The sequence below is a fragment of the Macadamia integrifolia genome, chromosome 14 (assembly GCF_013358625.1).
Source record: "Macadamia integrifolia cultivar HAES 741 chromosome 14, SCU_Mint_v3, whole genome shotgun sequence".
Classification (NCBI taxonomy): domain Eukaryota; kingdom Viridiplantae; phylum Streptophyta; class Magnoliopsida; order Proteales; family Proteaceae; genus Macadamia; species Macadamia integrifolia.
The window spans coordinates 15,515,054-15,533,731 of NC_056570.1; the positions used below are offsets into that span (position 1 = coordinate 15,515,054).

The following is an 18,678-nucleotide window of genomic DNA, read 5'->3' on the forward strand; positions in this document are numbered from 1 at the left end:
ATTATGCTCGTATGAATTAGGGTTCAAGTATGACCACCGATCGCCTGATTCAATTCTGACTTCGGGATTCGTGTGCGTCACTGCCCTAGACATAAAGAGAACTGAACATCAATACGTGTTAGGAACATCGGACGGGGTCCAAATGGGTTACCCCCAAAAGGGCACAGACAAAGTCCACCAGTGACAGTAATGTCACCGAAAACACCCACCGGAAACAGGGGATATCCACCGAAAATATCAGTCCTATTTTTGGTGGAACTGGTAGAGGGCTCATAGGGCTCGAATATTCACCGAAAACAAAGCACCAGAAGCAGGCCCAGTGTTTTCGATGGCTTGTTTCCGGTTGCAGTATAGTAACTGCCCAGATAAATTAGAGCTTTTCGACTCGGGTCCGATCACTGGGATTTGTTCCATGGAGTTTGTGGGGGATGTTTCTAGCATCATCTAAGCTAATAAAATCTCGATTCTATCAAGCTGTTTGGAAGATACGTCGATCAAATGATCGAAACCCTAGTTGGTCATTTTTCCAATCTCGTTGTCGAAGCTCACCGGACTCGGTTTGAGCTCGACAATGGCACCAGGGACATGAAATACACATTCCCTGAGCTCAACATGGTTTGAGGCCCAAGATCAATCCTAAACCTAGCTTCACCTAGGTAAAAATGAAGAGAGAGAGTAGTAGAAGAGATTGTACTTACTCCGGCAGAGATTCCGACAATTAGGCGACAGTCGGCACCAAGGTAAGCCCTTCCCCCTCTTCTCCCTCTTCTTCTTCTTCCTTCCTCTCCTCTTTCTCTCCTCTCCTACGTTGAACACAAGTGAGAAATGAGGAAATGAATCCTCATTTCCACTTATATGGTAAAATAGACCTTAGGATCTGTTTGGCCGTACCTTATTCGGTATGATCAGATTAATCCGACTTCTAAAACACGAGGACCCAACTACTTAGGTTCGTAAAGTGCTCATGTCACGAGAAAGGTGTGGTGGATGATTTGGGACATTTGGGGCTGTCCACGATATGGGTGGCGGGACCTACGGGCATCGAAACCCAACCAGCAACCTGATTGGTCATTGGAAACAACCCACCGAATTCAGGCCCAGGCTATTTCCGATGGCTTATTCTAGTGGTCAAGTTTCTATCCTCCAATTGGTCTCGCGGGTAGTTTCCCTTGGCCATGCTCATGGCCTTCAGCCAATTTTGCTACGTGCCAGGATTCATGTGTGGGGAGTCGGGTCACTTATTGTCTATAATCGGAAGGTACGAATCCCCTCCAGTTGGACTGGCAAGCAATGCACGAACATGTGGGGTCATTTCTTCCCCTTAGGCAATGGGAGGCCACGAGCCAAAATCCAGCTGTACTTTCGATCTCCGATCTGAGACCTATCACAATAGTTCAAATTAGACAGGGTCAGGGCACAGGTGTAACATAAAACATGGTTCATATGATAGATCATTATCATAAAAGAAAAAAAAAATATATCACTATAGCCATCTATAACATATGCCATAATGATAAAATCTTCCACCAAATATGTTTAGGTCATTAATGAAAATAAAAAAAATATAATTTTGGGATAGGATAACATAGACCCAAAAAAACAAAAAAAAAAAAAGAAGTGTTCAATGCCAAACCGTTATCCAATGAATGTGATCCAATCAAATCCGATCGGATTGAATTCTTTGACCAACGGTATGGATTTGTCTTTCCCCTCTTTTTTTTCTTTTTTAAAAAAGGATCGATCGGACTTAGCCTTAACCAAGCCGATTCTTGTTCTCAAAAAATGACCTCTGTCATTGAATAAAACAAAGAATTGTCTTTATAATTTTAATTTTCAATTTTTTTTTTTTAGATAATACTCATCAGAAATTGTCTTTCACATTTGGGACAACTTCTGATTATTATTTCTTTTATTAACAAACAAAAGATGCTATACATATATTACATATGGCTATAGCAGCAACCCAGCCCAGTCGAGCTACACCCCACAAGCTGCTCGAAGCGACTTCGGCCATGGGAGTTTGGGTTAATTTCGGTGGGTTTAGCGGTTCTTGTTGCTCAGCACATAGTTGGCGCAAGATGCCTAACATAGTTTGCATTACTGGTCATAAGCAGGTTGCAGTCGAATTATTATTATTATTATTTTAAATTGCCATAATATAGTACAGATGCGACAATGATTCCGCAACCATGTGCAGCAACGCATAGCGCAAAGAAGAACACTGGCTCTGATGCCAATGTAGAACGAAAAGCAAATAAGGGATCAAGAATTACCTCCATGTAGTTTTCCACGCAGCAAAATGGATCGCGATGCACCATTTATCGATCTGCACAAACAACGACTAACAAAAGGTTGCGGCGATATTGCTAGACAATATTCCACCCTTCAAATCCAAGGATTGCAATAGAGATCCTTAGAGACACACTCTCAGTGGGAGAGACAGATTAGAATATGGAGAGAGAGAGAGAGAGAGAGAGAGAGAGAGAGAGAGAGAGAGAGAGAGAGAGAGCTCTTGAGATTAGGTTAAAAACCCTAATTAGCTTTGTGGACAAAACCCTATTATTTATAAAGAATTTTCCAATTAGGGTACCTAATTCTAGTGGGTCTATGATTACCCCAAGTGTGCGACCCACGAAGGAACCGTGGCTAGCTCCCTCCTTTTTAACAGAAGCAATTTTCCTAATATGCAAAACAATTCCAACAATATTGACATCATTGACTCTATGATGACTTAGACCTCCCTCCTGTTTAGGAAGACAGATCATGGCTAGCTCAACAAATATATAAAATTAGGATTGTCACTTCCTTACCAAAGGAAAAAAGATATAAGAGAATCAATCTTAGAAGGTACAAAAGTTGGAAGACCAAAAACTTTTTACTATTAAATGTAAGAGCTTTGCATGATAAATTGAATGAGTCCTAGACGACTCGCAAATGTATGGTCATATTCAACGGAGGCCTAGTGATGCCCCAGTAAAGAGGAGTGATGTGATTCAGATTGAGGGGGCTACAAGAGCTAGGGGCAGGCCTAATGATCATAGGAGAAGTTGTGAGGAATGACATGCAATTTAGGCCTTGTGCCAAGTATGACCTCAGATAGAGCCTATTGTAGAGCAAGGATATAAGTGATCGACCCTATTTAGCTGAGATACTCCTGTCTTGCTGGGATGTGTCATCTTTTCTCTTAATTTTTTCCTTTCATCTCTCATCTTTCACATCACTTTTCATGTTGCATTTTTCATTTTCTTTTGTCATGTTCCACTATTAATATGTTTGGATTCATAGAGCCAACCTCAGTGAGTTGGGATAAGGCTTAGTTTGTTACTTTGTTTCGAAGTCTATCAAGAATAGGAATACAACAATGGACAAAAAACTTCAAGTAAACTAACGGCAAACCCAAATAGATAATAAAAGGTGTCATTCAAGGAAACAAAAATACCACATAATTGAGCTTTAAGAGGCATAAGAACCGGAAAAAAAAAGAGACTTTTGAGCGTTAATGTAAAGACTAGACATGGCTGAAAAAGAAGATAGGACTTCAGAAATGGAAAAGACAAAAGGAAAATTTGCGTTCGCAAAAATCATAAGATTCTACCCAAAAAAAAAAAAAATGCAAAGATCATAAAATGGTCAACAAAAGAAAAATGGGTAATCTTCAAACCTTACACATAGGGATGTCGATCATTCTCTCCAAAACAAAGCAAATATAATCCCATGGAATAGAGTCAAAAGTCTCATGAAAATTCAATTTGGGGAGGACAGAAAGAGGGTAATTTTTGTATCAAAACCCCCAATAATGAGATGATTTTTTTTTTCTAATACTTTAAGAAAATGATCTACTTTCTTTTCGAAAATGAGATATCCCCTCCCATTTTATTTTTCTATTTTCCCGATATAAAGTAGGGACTTACCTTATTGAATATTAATTACTAAATGACTGACTATATTGTACTATTTTTTCATTAGGGGTAATTTATTTTTCTGTACCAGTCGGTGTCGCACATTTATATCAATGAACCACAAACATACTAGTCTGAAACAGATATGGACAGCTTAATATAAAAGCAAGCTCTTACTGGTTATATTGTTACCAAAAATAATGATTCAGGTGAGAGAAAAATTATAAGTTAACTCTAAAATTAAATCCTTCTTCGGCCTACAAAATTGAAATAAGTATCCTAGTCATAGTATGGCTCAGGGATCTGCAATTGTCACCTCAACCTCAACACCAGGTTCTACTGTGATTGAGGTGATCTGCTTCACAACCTTAGATGAGCTCACAAGATCGATGACTCTCTTGTGGACGTGGAGCTCAAAACTATCCCAACTGTTTGTCCCTTCCCCGCAAGGAGATTTTCTCGTGGTGATGTGCAAAACTTTTGTTGGCATCCATACTGGACCTTTGACTTTCAGCCTTTTGTTCTTTGCACCATTCACAAGACAACACAGACTTTCTCAAGATTTTTTACGTTCTTGGATGAAAGTGTAATCCTAATCCGATGCAGCTGCTCCTGCGATTCTTCCGGACCAGGCTTCACAGGTTTCATCATCCTCATCGCCATTGTCGCAGAAGTGTAAAATACCCTCCTCCTTTTCTTCGCGGTTGGAGATTTTAGAGAGCAGAAACCCTAGAAATAAAAACGGCGCGAGTCTGACTATATTGTACTATGCCAGTTGATTTTGCTCATATAATCATTTGATATCAGACAACACCTAAGGGCGTGTTTGATTCCTTGAGTCTTTGGAATGTAATTCGAAAGAATCATGATTCTTGACTTTTATGGGTGTTTGGTTGCTAATGAATGTAATTCTTAAAAAAATCAAGTGATTCTTCTGACAGTGTATTTTACACATAAAGTGATTCTTTTGTGGGATCACCTATTGAGGTGATCTCAAGAAAGAATCACCCAATTCTTACCTTCATATACAATAATAGAATCACCACATAGAATCTGTGAAAAATGTATGACCTCCGACGACCATTTGACAAACTCATCCGCAGGCTCCGTCGCATCCGTGCTTCTCCCTCAACGAAGGTCACAACTTCTCCTCTCAAAGGTATGCACTTTCTCACCCTCTCTCAAATCTTCTCCCTCTTCTTCTTGTCTCTGTATTTTGCTAGATTTTAGCCAATGCATGATTATTGGGGTGTTTTTTTTCTTTGAGATTTGTGACCTCCGACGACCATTCCAACCCCTCCTCTGCATCTGCTCTGACTTGTCCCTACTTCTCCCTCAACGAATGTCACGATTTTCTTAGTCTCAAAGGTATGCACTCTCTCACCCTCTCTCAAATCTTCTTCCTACCCTTCTTCTCTCTGTATTCTAGTAGATGTTAGCCAATGCATGATTATAGGGTTTTTTTTTTCTTTCAGATTTATGACCTTCGACGACCATTCCAGCCACTGAACTGCATCTGCTCCTCCTCGTCCCAGCTTCTCCCTCAACATAGGTCACGATTTTCTTATCTCAAAGGTATGCACTCTCTCACCCTCTCTCAACTATTCTTCCTCTACTTCTTATCTCTGTGTTCTGCTTGATGTTAGCCGATTCATGATTCTAGGGTGTTTTTTTTCTTTGAGATTTGTAATCTTCGAAGACTATCCGAGCCCCTCAACCACATCTGCTCTGCCTCGTCCCTGCTTCTCCCTCAACGAAGGTCGCGATTTGCTTACTCAAATGTATGCACTCTCTCAACTCTTCTTCCTCCTATTCTTATCTTTGTATTCTGCTTGATGTTAGTCAATTCATGATTCTAGGGTTTTTTTTTTTTTATCTTTTAGAATTTGTGAGATAATTCTTCTTCATCTTTCTTCTTTCTTGTGTTTAGTAGAATTTTTGTTTCACATTTCCCAGATCTCATCCACAACCCTAGAACTTAAATTCAAGTAAAAATCTATTTTCAACCGTTTTCCAGAATTCCTCTGCTTCATTGTCTTGTTTCTGACTTGAAGAAATTGAAAGATCAAGTGGAGAGGAATCTAGGGTCCCCAACTTGGCCTCACTGTGTTCCTTCTCATCATTTTCTGACCCTCTCCTACAGGTAACCAAACTGACCCCAATTATTTTGATTCTATAAGTTGTGTTGGACATTGGATTTGGCAAAGTTATATGTTGGGTATTTGATTTTATGGTTTGATTCTGTTTATTTTATATTGACTTATACTCAATTCTTATCATATTCTAGAACTAGAACTGATAGGTTAAAATTAAAAATTCCCCATTTTTTTCTTTTCTTTTCTGCTCTCTTCTTCAAAGTTCAAATTGTATAGCTAGCAAAACTACACATTTTTGGAGGAAGAAGGCTGTAGTTGAATTGAGAATCAGAATCCTTCATAAGTTCAGAAGATGGGGGGAAACCAAAACCCACGTCATTCTTCACATCATCAACACACCCATGATGATCATCAAAAGAATGTTTCCTTTATTGGGTAGAATTCATGTCTGTTACACAAAAAGAAGATGTAAAGAATGGAGTTAGGTCTATGATCAGGTGAAAAGGGCAAATGGGCTTGATTAACTTTTTGACAAACTTTGGTGTGAACCAGCTCATAAAAATCAAAGAAAAATGGAAGTGGGGTTGGTGAGTTAATTTCAGAAGCAATCTTAGTAGAGGTAATAAAAACTAAAAAGAATTGGGTACAGTTCTGTTTAATATTTTTGTTCGACGGATTAGGTTCAATGATCTATTGATGCTTATATATATGTGGCAGCAAATCAACAACTCACTTTGTGTGGTTAACACCATTAACCAAACTTTATCCGTTGTCAAGACTTTATACCTTAATATTGGGTATCGGTTTCACCCTTTTCTTTGTCAAATTTAGCTTTCTTAATCGACTTCATTGAAGTTGCAATGTTGAAAGTAAATTGCAATGCTGAAATTAAATGATAATAATAATAATAAATTGCAATGTCTCTCTCTCTCTCTCTCTCTCTCTCTCTCTCTCTCTCTCACACACACACACACACACACACACACACAAAGTTCATATTTTGTTTTCAAAATCTGGTTCTGTTGCTTGGTTGTTATAATCTTACTACAAGTACGACTGGATTTTGGGTTACTAAACTCTAAAAGGCAATTCGATTTATGAGTATCATTATTCTGTTTATGCTTAAATTAATATCATAGGGTATAGTTCATTTCCTAATTTGACTGGGATTTATTTATCCTATTTCCCTACTCTTCTCTTCTCTTCTCTTCTTGTTCTACATTGATTACAAGGTTAACTCAACAATCCTCCTCTCTTCATTTCAATTTATAGTTCTGATCCTGATCTTAGCAACAATTTTTTTAGCATGAAATGTAGAATGAAGGATACTGATAAGTGGTGCAGATGAATTAGTGCATGATCCTGTGAATGTTGATTGGGAATAGTTTCAAGAATATATAGCGGACAGAATGTGGGATGATTGGATTGAAGGAGATTTAGATGATGAACTATATGATTTTTAATATATTTTGCTATGTTTTGTATTAGACTATTGTTCATCTTGGTATGCTTGAGGTTATCGTTCAACTATGTGTATTGAGGTTGGGGTTTGTCCAATCCTAAATTTATATGATGTATTTGTGAGTGCCAGGTGTTGTGTTTATTTGGTAATGTTTACATACCTATTGATATGTCATTATCTTTACTTGGTATTAACATGTGATGTGTCATTATCTTTACTTAGTATTAACATGTGATGTGTTTATGTTTATGTTATAACATTTTGTATTACCAAATTAGTTATTGTGTGTGTAATTTCTATTGTTGATATTTCCTTTCGATAATAAATAGAGGACAGGGCATCGAAAAACCAATCCCAGTCAAAGAGAGAATAAAACTGTTCATGGTCAAATGAGGTATCATAATTTCTGCTTCAATGTTCATTGGATTACCATCAAAAGGGAAAGACTGGTGACAATGGCCTTAGGAAAGACCAGTGGCAATCTATTGTCGAATGCATACAAGATAGATTTGATATGACCTATGATTACGGACTCGGAACAAGTCCGTAATCATTATTGAATATGGAAGCAAATGTTAAGATCATTGAGTGACCTCCAGAAGAATAGTGGCATGGGCTGGAATTCAATAGAGATGTGTTTTGATGCCCCTCAGCATGTTTGGAATGAGTTTAAGGTAATTTTTCACTTTTATAAATACCTTATACCTAACCATCCATTTGTATTCATTTTCCTCAGTCAAGTCTATTGATGTAATCGTCTTTAAAAATTTTGCAGAAGAAAAAGCAAAGGTATTGGAAAGAACATGTAGTTCTACCAATACAAATTCAAGTGGGTATATGGTTGATCAGGAGAACCTTTCTTTTGCTAGTGATAGAGAGTTTCAGACTGAAGAAAGTGTTCCTTTAGTACGTACAGAATGTTCTACTCCTGTTCGAGGCCAACCTACATCATCTTGTCCTAGTGGCAGTGGCAATGACAGAGAGAAGAGAAAGAAAGGTGCGGCAAATAAGATATCAAGCCCTTTGACTCACCTTGGCTGGCTAGTCACCACTGAGTCTAGTGATGACCTCACGGATAGACTTTCTGATGCAATTGATGTGCTTCCAACTATTGATTTTAGTAAGAAATGGCATGCCAAAAAATTCTTCGTGAAAGATCTAGAACTATGTAATCTGTTCTTGAAAGTGAAGGATGAAGATAAGTCACAAGTGTTGGAGTTGCTGATGGAGGATGAGAAGGCCACTGATGTCTGATGTATGTTTATAGAATGAAATTTGGATGTTCGTTTAACTGTTTGACTTAAAACTGATGCTCTTTGAAAGCTGAATTGTCTTTTCTTTTTCTGTCTTATCTTTTTCTTTACCCAGTACCTGTTGTGAATTGGGACTTTAAGACTGCACTTTTTTATCCTCTTAGACTATGATCTTTAAATGGTTTATGTTATAAATGGGTTGGATTACATGTGATATTAGGTTTCATTTCAATTACGTATCTATTGACTAAATACTATATAGGTTGACATGATGATTGATAGCAGGTTCATATATGGTGGGTTCATGTGGATGTATTGTTCTCTTTTTTTATTCTATGGTTTTTGTATTTTTTTTTCAATAACTACATATAGTTCTGGAACGAATTGAATACATAGGTTGACATGATGATTGATAGTAGATTCATGTGGATGTATCGCTCTCTTTTTTTATTTTTTGATTTTTGTTTTTTTTTTTTTTTTAAATAACTACATATAGTTCTGGAACGAATTGAATACACAAGTTGACATGAAGATTGATAGCAGGTTCATGTGGATGTGTTGTTATCTTTTTTGTTTTTAATAACTACATATAATTATGGAACAAATTGATTACACAGGTTTATGAACTGTTGTATAAAATGAATTATAGCATACTATTTAAAGATCAATTTGTTTATTTTTAGATGGAAAATATTGCTACACGTGATGTTTGTGGTGCTGTATGCATTACTCTTACATCACATACTGTTCATCATCCGGGGAGAAAATTCTACAAATGTTGCTCCCTCACATCTTTTTTTATGTGGTTGGACCACTACAAGATGTGTGAATGTGGAGCTGGGTAGTGCAAAGTTCGAAAATGCACTAATGGACCAAATAAAGGAAGAGACTTCTGGTGTTGCCCACTTTCCACCTCGATATGATTGTCATATAGATTAATTAAATTACTTTTGCTTAGATATTAAATAGATTTAAATCTCTAATGTTTGTATTGTGATCAATTGAATTTTAGTTTAAAAATCAAGGATGTGGAAAGTTTGAGTTGATTGAGGATGAAAAATATTCTTCATCGAACCATTCAGGGGGAGCTACGGACGTGTGTCAAGCTACAATGACACCTCCTACATCCACAGATTATCTGCAAGGATATATAAGAGGGAGAATTGAGGCATCCGAAGAACAAAGTATGATAGTTATGAGGGCATTGGAAGACGTACTTGATGCAGTAAAAAATCTTCGCATTCATAAATAAAATTTTCTTGTAACGTAGTACATTGGAAGACGTACTTTAAGCTAAGTTTTTTAATTACGTATTATGGACTTCTTGTCTTTAAGCTACATATGTATGTGTAAAGAAGAAGTAATATGGATTTTTTTCTTTCAACACAGATGGTGTTGGGTAATTTAGCTATGTGGTATTTTTATTTTCATTTAATAATAAGAAAAAAATATAAATATTTTTTCCTCCAAGGGTTAGCAAAATTAATTCATAACATAATACTATAGAAAGTGTTAAAAATTAGTGTATCGACACAAAACAATAACATTGCATAGTTGTGTATAAAAGTATGATAAGAATTACATTTGAAGGGCAACCAAACAATTATTCAGGGTGATTCTGGGTGTTTCCCACAAACGGAATCATGGTATCCAAACAGTTATTCTTAGAGAATCAGCAGACAGAATCCGAAGTAACCAAATAGTTATTTTTTCAAGAATGCAACTCCAGGGAATCATATTTTGTGGAGTGACATTCTTAAAATATACTCTCTCCAAAGACTCAATGAATCAAACACGCCCTAAGAGATCCCGTAGAGTTATCAGCCCAAGACCTGCCCCAACCTCCAACACATTTTTTGGATGGGGGCGTGCCATGTGAGTGAGTTGGTGGGTGCTAGAGGTGCACATGGGCAGCGTTGGGCTGGGTTATTGAAAACCCTAACGTAACTCTGCATTCCCTTAATTGGGCCTGGCCCAGCCCAGTCCTACTAGGACCTAAAGAAAAAAAAGAAAAAAACCCTAACCCACCCCAGGGCAAGTAGGGTTGGGTCGGGTTCTTACATCTATGCCAGATACGACCAACAAAATCTATTTTAATCCTAACAAAACTTACTTTAATCTAATATACAATATGGTGGGAAGCATATATATATATATATATTTATATTTACACACACATTATAAAACATAGAAAATAATCAGGGTTCAATTTAGGGTTGGGTTGGGTTGGGTTGGGTTGGGTTGGGCTGGGCTGGTCCAAGCCTAAGCCTCAACCTGTGCCCAATCCAACCCTGAGCCAGGGTCAGTGCTTTTCAACCCTAACCCACCCTCAAGGTTAGAAATCTTAGCCTAAGTCCTGTTCGGGCTCAAGGTCGTCAGGGCCACATGTGCACCCCTAGTAGGTGCTCTATGTGTGTGTCTTGGGGGTTGGACCGGGAGTGGAAGGGGAGTGTAGATAAGATCCTGGTCTCATCGTAACTTGGTTTCAGTTTCAATTGAGTTGGGATTGTATCATTTTCTGGCCCAACTAAGCTGAACATTCCATCCAATGCAACTCAGGTGAAGGAATAAAACATTGTACTATATATCATCCAATAAAAATACATTTATTATTATTACTATTATTTTTATCATTATTAAGTAATGGCCTAGGAGTACTAGTACTACCACTAGTAACACTACGGAAAAATGAGATAGACCGGCTGCATGTTGGGATAGAAAAGGCCAAAATGTTGCTCTGTACCATTCGGTTTTTGGTTCTCATTGAACATTGCATATATATGTGCATCCATATGTGTGTTAGGCCTCTTTGGTGTTCCACTCGACTTGATGATATGATTCATGAAATTCCTATTGTAAGTTCCAGCCAGATCCGGTGTCGTAAAGTCCCCGTTCCCTGCCGATGGCCAACCACTCTCAGAAATAGCGACGGCGACGTTCGGGAATCCCATTTTCTCCATAGCCCAAATGAAAGCATCCACCATGGCATCAAATATATTGGAATAACTCAAAGCTCCATCTTGGACCACGGGACCCGTAGCACTGAACAATGCATAATCTAAGCGGACATTTGTTGGGTCACCTGCATAGGCGAAGTAAGGGTACACATTGAGCATGATGGGTGCACCATTGTCAGATAGGAATTGTAGAATGTTGGGCATGCTGGAGGCCGCTTCAGCGGTGAAGACAGCGGCTGAGGGTGGGTACGAGTTGGCGAGTACGGCAGTGTAGATGACGGTGGTGACCTGAATGCCATGTAAGTTATGTTCATTTAGAACATTTTTGAGGTTGTGCATGGCTGGACCTATGGAAGGGCCAAACTGGCCTGGGAAAGCCTCATTGCCAACAGTAATACAAGAAAATTCAATGTCTTGAATGTAGGGTTCAACGTTTGTTGTGAACCAGGATTGAGCAGCTTCTTGGCTGTTGGCAAGGTTGGGAATTTCTTCATTTGGTACACCTAAGGTGACTTGTATTTGAGAACCTCTCAATGCTTCCAGGGCTTCATGATTTGGGTTGTATAGTCTCATCTTTTGGATTCCACATCTCTTATAAAGGCTCACCACTTGGGGTGCAGGTGGAAGATCATTCCCTAGCAACCCATAGCATACCCCTATGTTCATCCCGTTTCCTGTTTCATGACAAACAGATCAAGTTATTTCTGAAATTAACCCAAGTAAATAAACGATGGGAGGACAAAAATTCCATCCTTTTAGTGTCATAGTGAAATTCTAAACCCCCACCCCCACCCCCCACCCACCACCCACCACCCACCACCCACCACCCAAAAAAAAGAAGGAAAATTACTTGATTACCCACTTATGGGTTTCCCTTTACAAAATTACCCACCAAAAGTTTCAGTTAACAAAAATATCCAAAATTAGGTTTTCCTCTACAAAATTACCCACTTAAAGTTTAAGTTAACAAAAATACCCAAAATTGAGTTTGGGTTTACAAAACTACCCACACAAAGTTTCAGTAATAAAAAAAATACATGATTATCTGTGGAAGATGAAGACTCACTATTTTGGGTAGTTTTGTAAACCCAAACCTGATTTTGGGTATTTTTGTTAACTGAAACTTTGGGTGGGTAGTTTTGTAAACCCAAACCCAATTTTTGGTATTTTTGTTAACCAAACTTTTTATGCGTAATTTTGTAAAGGAAAACCCAAAAGTGGGTAATCAAGTAATTTCCCAAAAAAAAAAGTATATTCTTACGTGTAGGAGCAGCTTGGCAAGTTGTTGCTATAAGGGTGAAAAAAATGAACGATGCAATCCTTCGGTTCATCTTAACAAAATTCGAGCCTACTCTTTACCTGCGCTATGCCATTTTATAGTTCAATTCAGTACAGGGGAGGAGTTTAAAACAAAATAAAAAAATTTGACCAAGCAATTACAAGAAAATTCAACAATATATAATAATAACAATTCTGAAATGCATTTCCATAAAAATAAAAAATAATAAAAAACCTTAGTTGCATTAAGCTGCAGTTCTTGATTTCAATAGGAGGTATTCAAATCCGTATCTTATTCATATTATGATTTTGGAAAATCATCCGAAAACTAACAAAATGCAAATAAATGAAGATATGGATATCTCAATTTATTTAAGAATGGATATTATCTGATTCATTTACATTCTATTATAAAAAAAAAAAAAAAAAACTGTCCATATCAATTATTCACAGTATATTACTAATAATTAAATGAAAAAGAAGATGAACGAGGATTAATTTCAGATATGGACATACGTCCTCCCTAGTTGGAAGTCATATTTAACTGATCCCCCCATATGGAATGTTTGAATGAAACTTGGCTGCAATTGGTACCAGCCAGGGGAAGGTCCCCTGGGATTCCATTCCCTTGGCTATTACCATAAGGTTGGCAGCAGTGAAATGTTTTCCGGAATGTTTAGGTAATCAATTAAAGCATCAACACCCCCCCCCCCCCTCCTTACAAAGAGAATAGGACCTTCAACAACAAGGGCACGGCTACACATTGGAAATCGGTGATACACGTATTAGCAGTTTTAATGACCAGAAGAATAGGGAATTTTAGATTATTAAACACACGTGTTCCAAAACATCCAAAAATAATACAAAGAGACAGCAGTCATAGAAAGGAAACACAAACGATGACGATCATTGTAAGGCAAACGTTTGTCACATGAAAGATATTCAAACAAGTGAAGGATTTGGTTCCAGGGACCACCGGTGCCAATCGATTCCCAAGCGGCTAGCCGGATCATGCCTTGAGGCTGGTTTTGAGTTCAATTCTGGGTTTCTATGCTCCAAATTCGAACCAAAAACACCATGCATGATCCGCTCAAAATTCGAACACAAAACACTATGCATGATCCCTTATCACTAAATTTAGCTGAAGTGACTCAACCACAGTCATCCAATACATCTATACCAACATGCACCATGTTTTTAGTTAAATTCCTAACTCCTAACCCCATTTTACCAAACTTGTGATGGGTTTCTTACCAAACCCACAGTTCACTCTCAAGCCCATGAAATCAAACCATAAAAGTGAACATTTAACACATCATTAGTAAGCAGAATTTACTTACCTACACTCTGAATCGTCCAATCTTTGTTAAATCTCTTCCTTTCCCTTCAATTCCTCGCCCAAGACCTTGAAGATCAACTCAGAGATTCAAAATTCTTTTAGATAATCCCATCCATGCACCCACAAAGCTTCTAAATCCTTCTTGTAGCAAGAAATCCCTTTCGATTTCCTCCTCCTCTACAATCTCACTCTCACTATCTCTCTTTATTTAAACTTGGTATAAGAACAAGAAAAATAAAGTTAATCTCCAAAATGACTTAAATAGGTTTATGAAATTCTCAATCATCCTTCAAACTTTGTATAATATCCATCAACCCTCACATCTGCAAATGATATTATGTTTAAACCCATGTATATAAAATACCCAGTATACCCTTTTTTTAATTTTCTACCCATTATATCCTTGTTATTTAAATTTTTAACCATAGTACAAATTTCTATTGAGGTACCCTTTATAGTTCTTGTATTGATACTTAACTCCCTATACTAAATGAAATTACAACTCACACCATATGGCTGAAATACCCAATTTGCCCCTATTTTATGTCTCCTTAAATTCATGCATGAGCTTGCATGTGTCCCCCACTTTTTTTTTTTTGGTGACACAAGTATTTATTGAGAAAGGTTTCGGTTACAAGCCGAGGTTTCCATATCCCAGAGATGGAGTAACCAAGGAGTGGAATGAGGCCACAACGTCCTAGTCCGGATGGACACGCCTCTCCTAGCAAGGGTGTCGGCTACATCGTTAGCAGCCCTTTAGTGCATGTATCTCCCCTAAAGTGACTAAGGAAATGCACCTTGCTCTATATAGATGCCCATATTTGGAAGAAATCAAAAGAGCAATGAAGCCTACTAAGTGCCCTGGTTTTGATGGCCTCTCACCATTGTTCAACATTTTTGGACTCTTACTCATATTGATCTGTTCAAGTTTGTCTTTAAGATTTTTCAAACTAAAACTCTCCCTCCACAATTCAATAAGAACCTTATTTGCTTGAATCTGAAAAAAATAATAATAATAATAACAATAATAAAAGGCAATCCAGCTGTGGTAGAGAATTATAGGCCTATCAGTTTGTGTGGGGTCTCCTCTAAAGTGATATCCAAAATCATGGCTACTCGGTTCAAGGAATTTCTCCCTTACATTGTTGACCCACAACAGTCTGCCTTTATTCCTGAGTGATTAATATCTAACAATTTCTTCCTTACACATAAAATGTATCGCTACATTCGAGAAAAGAAGAAGGAAAAAAAAGAGGTTTGTGGCTCTCAAGTTAGATATTAAAAAAGCACATGATAAGCTTGAATGGTCCTTCATTGAACAGGTTCTCCTTTGATACGGCCAAATTGATTGCCCAGTAGGATAAGGACACGCGTCGCCCACCTGGACACTTGTCACCTTCTTGATAGAGGCTGCAAGGACTCTACCACGTCAACTGCGTGAAGAGAATATTCCCCACGAAGGGGATAGGACGTATTCGAGTAAGACTCTAAAAGGAAAGGAGATGGACCCGAGGAGGACTCCTCCAAGGAAAGGGGAAACCTTAAACCCTAAGAGCTATATAAGAGGGCCCGAGAGGAAGGAAGAAGGTAAGCATCAAAACCCACACCATTACTCCTGTAAAAAAACTGTGTGGCCGATCTCTAACTTGAGCGTCGGAGGACTAACCTCGGACAAAGCTCCGGGCCTCTGCCGTCTGTGCTTGTGCAGGATCAGCTCATACGGATTTTCGGCAGAAACAGATTGGCACCGTCCGTGGGAACGACAGTAATGGTGGGGAGAACCTACAATCGTAAGAAGACGAGAGCAGCATCGAACATGAACATGGGGGAGGAGGAACCTTCAGGAGGGCTCCCTCCCTTGACGGAAATTGGATGAGAAAGGGGGAACGATGATCGGGAAGGTTTCGTGAGGTACCAGCGTTCGGTCGGATATTCGGTGCGCGGAGATAGTAATCCTCCGCTGTCACACCCCGTTCTCACAGAACCAGGCCAGTGACCGGGCTAACACCGGTTAACCCAAACCTGTCAGGATCATCAGATACTGTATTCTACCACAGCATACACACAACTAATATAAACTCATCAGATCAGCGTAAGACTAAGTTTTACCTGTGAATAATCCCATAATACTTGATACCCGGATTGTGATACAATAATTATATACACGTGGGCCCGAAGGCATGATATTTACACAAAAAGAATAAAATTCAAATATCAAGTACATAAGGAAATCCACCAAAACAATCAGAGTACACAGCTCAGCTCGGTATCAAGGCTAGAGCTCAGCTCGGCATCAAGGGTTGAGCCCAGCTCGGCATCACGTAGTAGAGCTCAGCTCGGCCTCAGAAGTGGAGCTCAGCATGGCCTCAAAGGTGGAGCTCAACTCGGCCTCAGAACTGTTCTCCCGTAGCACAACTCTCGTACTAGCAGTCAGTGTCGTGCTCTAACTCCTCAGGGGTCTACCAGTCCTCATCAGGAAACTCGACTGTGGGACCCACCCCATGCTCCTCAGATGTATGACCTGCAAAATCATCTAAAAAGGGGTGTACACGTGGGATGAGCTCACTAGCTCAGTAAGTAGAAAGATGGACCACACAGCAGTCCACACATCAACACACATCATATGCACTACATGCCATGCTATAAATTTTAAATCACATCCACCTAAGCAACATTACTAAGTCCTTGGTTTTAGTGCTACTACAACCACAGTGCGCGTATACTCCAGGTACGAGCCGCGAACTCCCTCCCGCGATACGCCCATAGGGCTGTCGGAGAAGGCCCACCGTGAGTACTCGGAAAAGTAAAGACAATGCCGTCCACCGGCTCTCAACAGAAATGTAAATGACTGAAAATAAAGGTGCTGACTCCAGCAATTTAAAAGCAGTACGATTGGCCCTCTTGAATGTACTATCGGGGTTGCCGACTGTCCTATATGACCCGTCGGGCGTTATATCTAACTGCCACAGTGACCCAACACCTGCGACCACTGCTTCCCCCCAAATGATAACCCAATACCTTAACCCCTGTTGGGAAGGGTCGTAGCACGGGATGGTGAAAATCCTAATACCGCATACTCCTATATGACAATAGTACGATTGCATAGTGCCTCCGTGTCCCATTCCACGGGCCACCAATGCACTCGTTTCCAAGCCGACTACGGCATCTAGTCTATCAATGCATCATGCACCATGATGTCCACATTCAACATATAAACATCTCATTCAATTGGCATTTAGAAAGTAAACATAGCACATATGCATAACAATGTGAGGAATGACTAATTTACATAGCATATTCATGATGGCATGACTAGACTAGATATAATTAAATGAATGCCAAATAATGCCTTGAAACAAGGCCAAACGTCCTCTCCCCACTTACTTGTAGTGTACAAGGATTCCCGTTCGGTACGGGTGAGATCCGGTGCGAATCGGGTAGGATTTGGTGAACCTAACATAATTGAGCGGGGTTAGTACTTCACCATTTTAGGATCAAAATTAATGAAATCCGATGACAAAATCATGTTTAGAACGTCAAAAAAAGGTCACACGTCCGATTTGGGTTCAATCGGACATAAAGATCACCTTCGGGGCCACACGGGTGGGTCAGACAGGTGGGCTGTCTGGCCCACCAGTCCTACCCACCGGTTCCACCCGCTGGTTGAGCTAGAAGGCCCCTGCCCTCTCAGCTAGGTGCCACAGGTGGGTAGGGGCCCACCGGTGCCACCCACCGGTGCCACCCACGGGTCTTGGCGGAAAAGACACTGTTTCTTCCCAACTTCCTCCATTCTTTGGGGATTCAAATGGGGCTTTTCCCAACCCATTCCTCACACCTTCAAGGTCTTATAGGATGGTTCTAACCTAGATCTAGGTTAGATTCAAGGGATGGGAAACCATCTTACCTTCTTTGCTCAAGAACAACCTCAAACCCTCCAAATCACTTCAAACCCACAATGCTTCTTCCACCTTGTCAATACCTCTTCAAATCCTTCAAGATCAACACATAAATCATCTATTAAACCTTAGATTCATCATTTCAAAGGGAATTTATAAGATCTCAAGAAACCATACTTGAATCAAGGGTTTAAAGCTTGGGTATGGTGAATGTTCACAAAATCCAACTTTGCTTACCTCTAACTGTAGATCTAGAGTTGAAGATCACTCTTCCGGCGTCGGAATGGGAAGATCGAGCTACGGCGCCGCTGAAATCCCTCTTTTCTTCCTCTTCCTTCTCTTCCTTTCTTCTTCCCTTTCTTTTCTCTCTCCTCTTTACTATCCTCACCAACGTACGGGCGTCATAAATGGAAAGAAAAGAAAATCATAAAGCTATATATATAATTCCTAAATAAGTGAATAGTGCACATGGATGGGTCACTCAGGTGGGTGGGTGCA

The 18,678-nt window shown here is 39.2% G+C and overlaps 1 protein-coding gene and 1 pseudogene across 2 annotated transcripts; both read right to left on the bottom strand.

The window, feature by feature from the left end:
* Positions 1-4,194: 4,194 nt before the first annotated feature.
* Positions 4,195-4,646, bottom strand: LOC122060899 (annotated as a pseudogene).
* A 6,624-nt stretch (positions 4,647-11,270) lies between these two features.
* LOC122061974 (probable glucan endo-1,3-beta-glucosidase BG4) lies at positions 11,271-14,504 on the bottom strand. Of its 2 annotated transcripts, XM_042625574.1 has the most exons (3): positions 14,286-14,503; positions 12,929-13,026; positions 11,271-12,341 (listed from the first exon to the last, which is right to left on the bottom strand). In XM_042625574.1, exons 2-3 carry the CDS (start codon positions 12,996-12,998, stop codon positions 11,389-11,391), a joined length of 1,023 nt encoding a protein of 340 aa, XP_042481508.1. In that variant the 5' UTR covers positions 12,999-13,026; positions 14,286-14,503; the 3' UTR covers positions 11,271-11,388. The 2 variants fall into 2 exon arrangements, with proteins under 2 accessions (XP_042481508.1, XP_042481510.1); XM_042625576.1 differs by lacking the exon at positions 12,929-13,026 and having other exon boundaries at positions 14,286-14,504.
* Between the last annotated feature and the right edge of the window lie 4,174 nt (positions 14,505-18,678).

Coding starts and splice junctions, on each gene's coding strand:
- LOC122061974 (XM_042625574.1), bottom strand. CDS start 12,998: ATGAACCGAAGGATTGCATCGTTCATTTTTTTCACCCTTATAGCAACA. Junction 12,342..12,928: donor TTGCCAAGCTGCTCCTACAC/GTAAGAATATAC, acceptor GTCATGAAACAG/GAAACGGGATGAACATAGGG.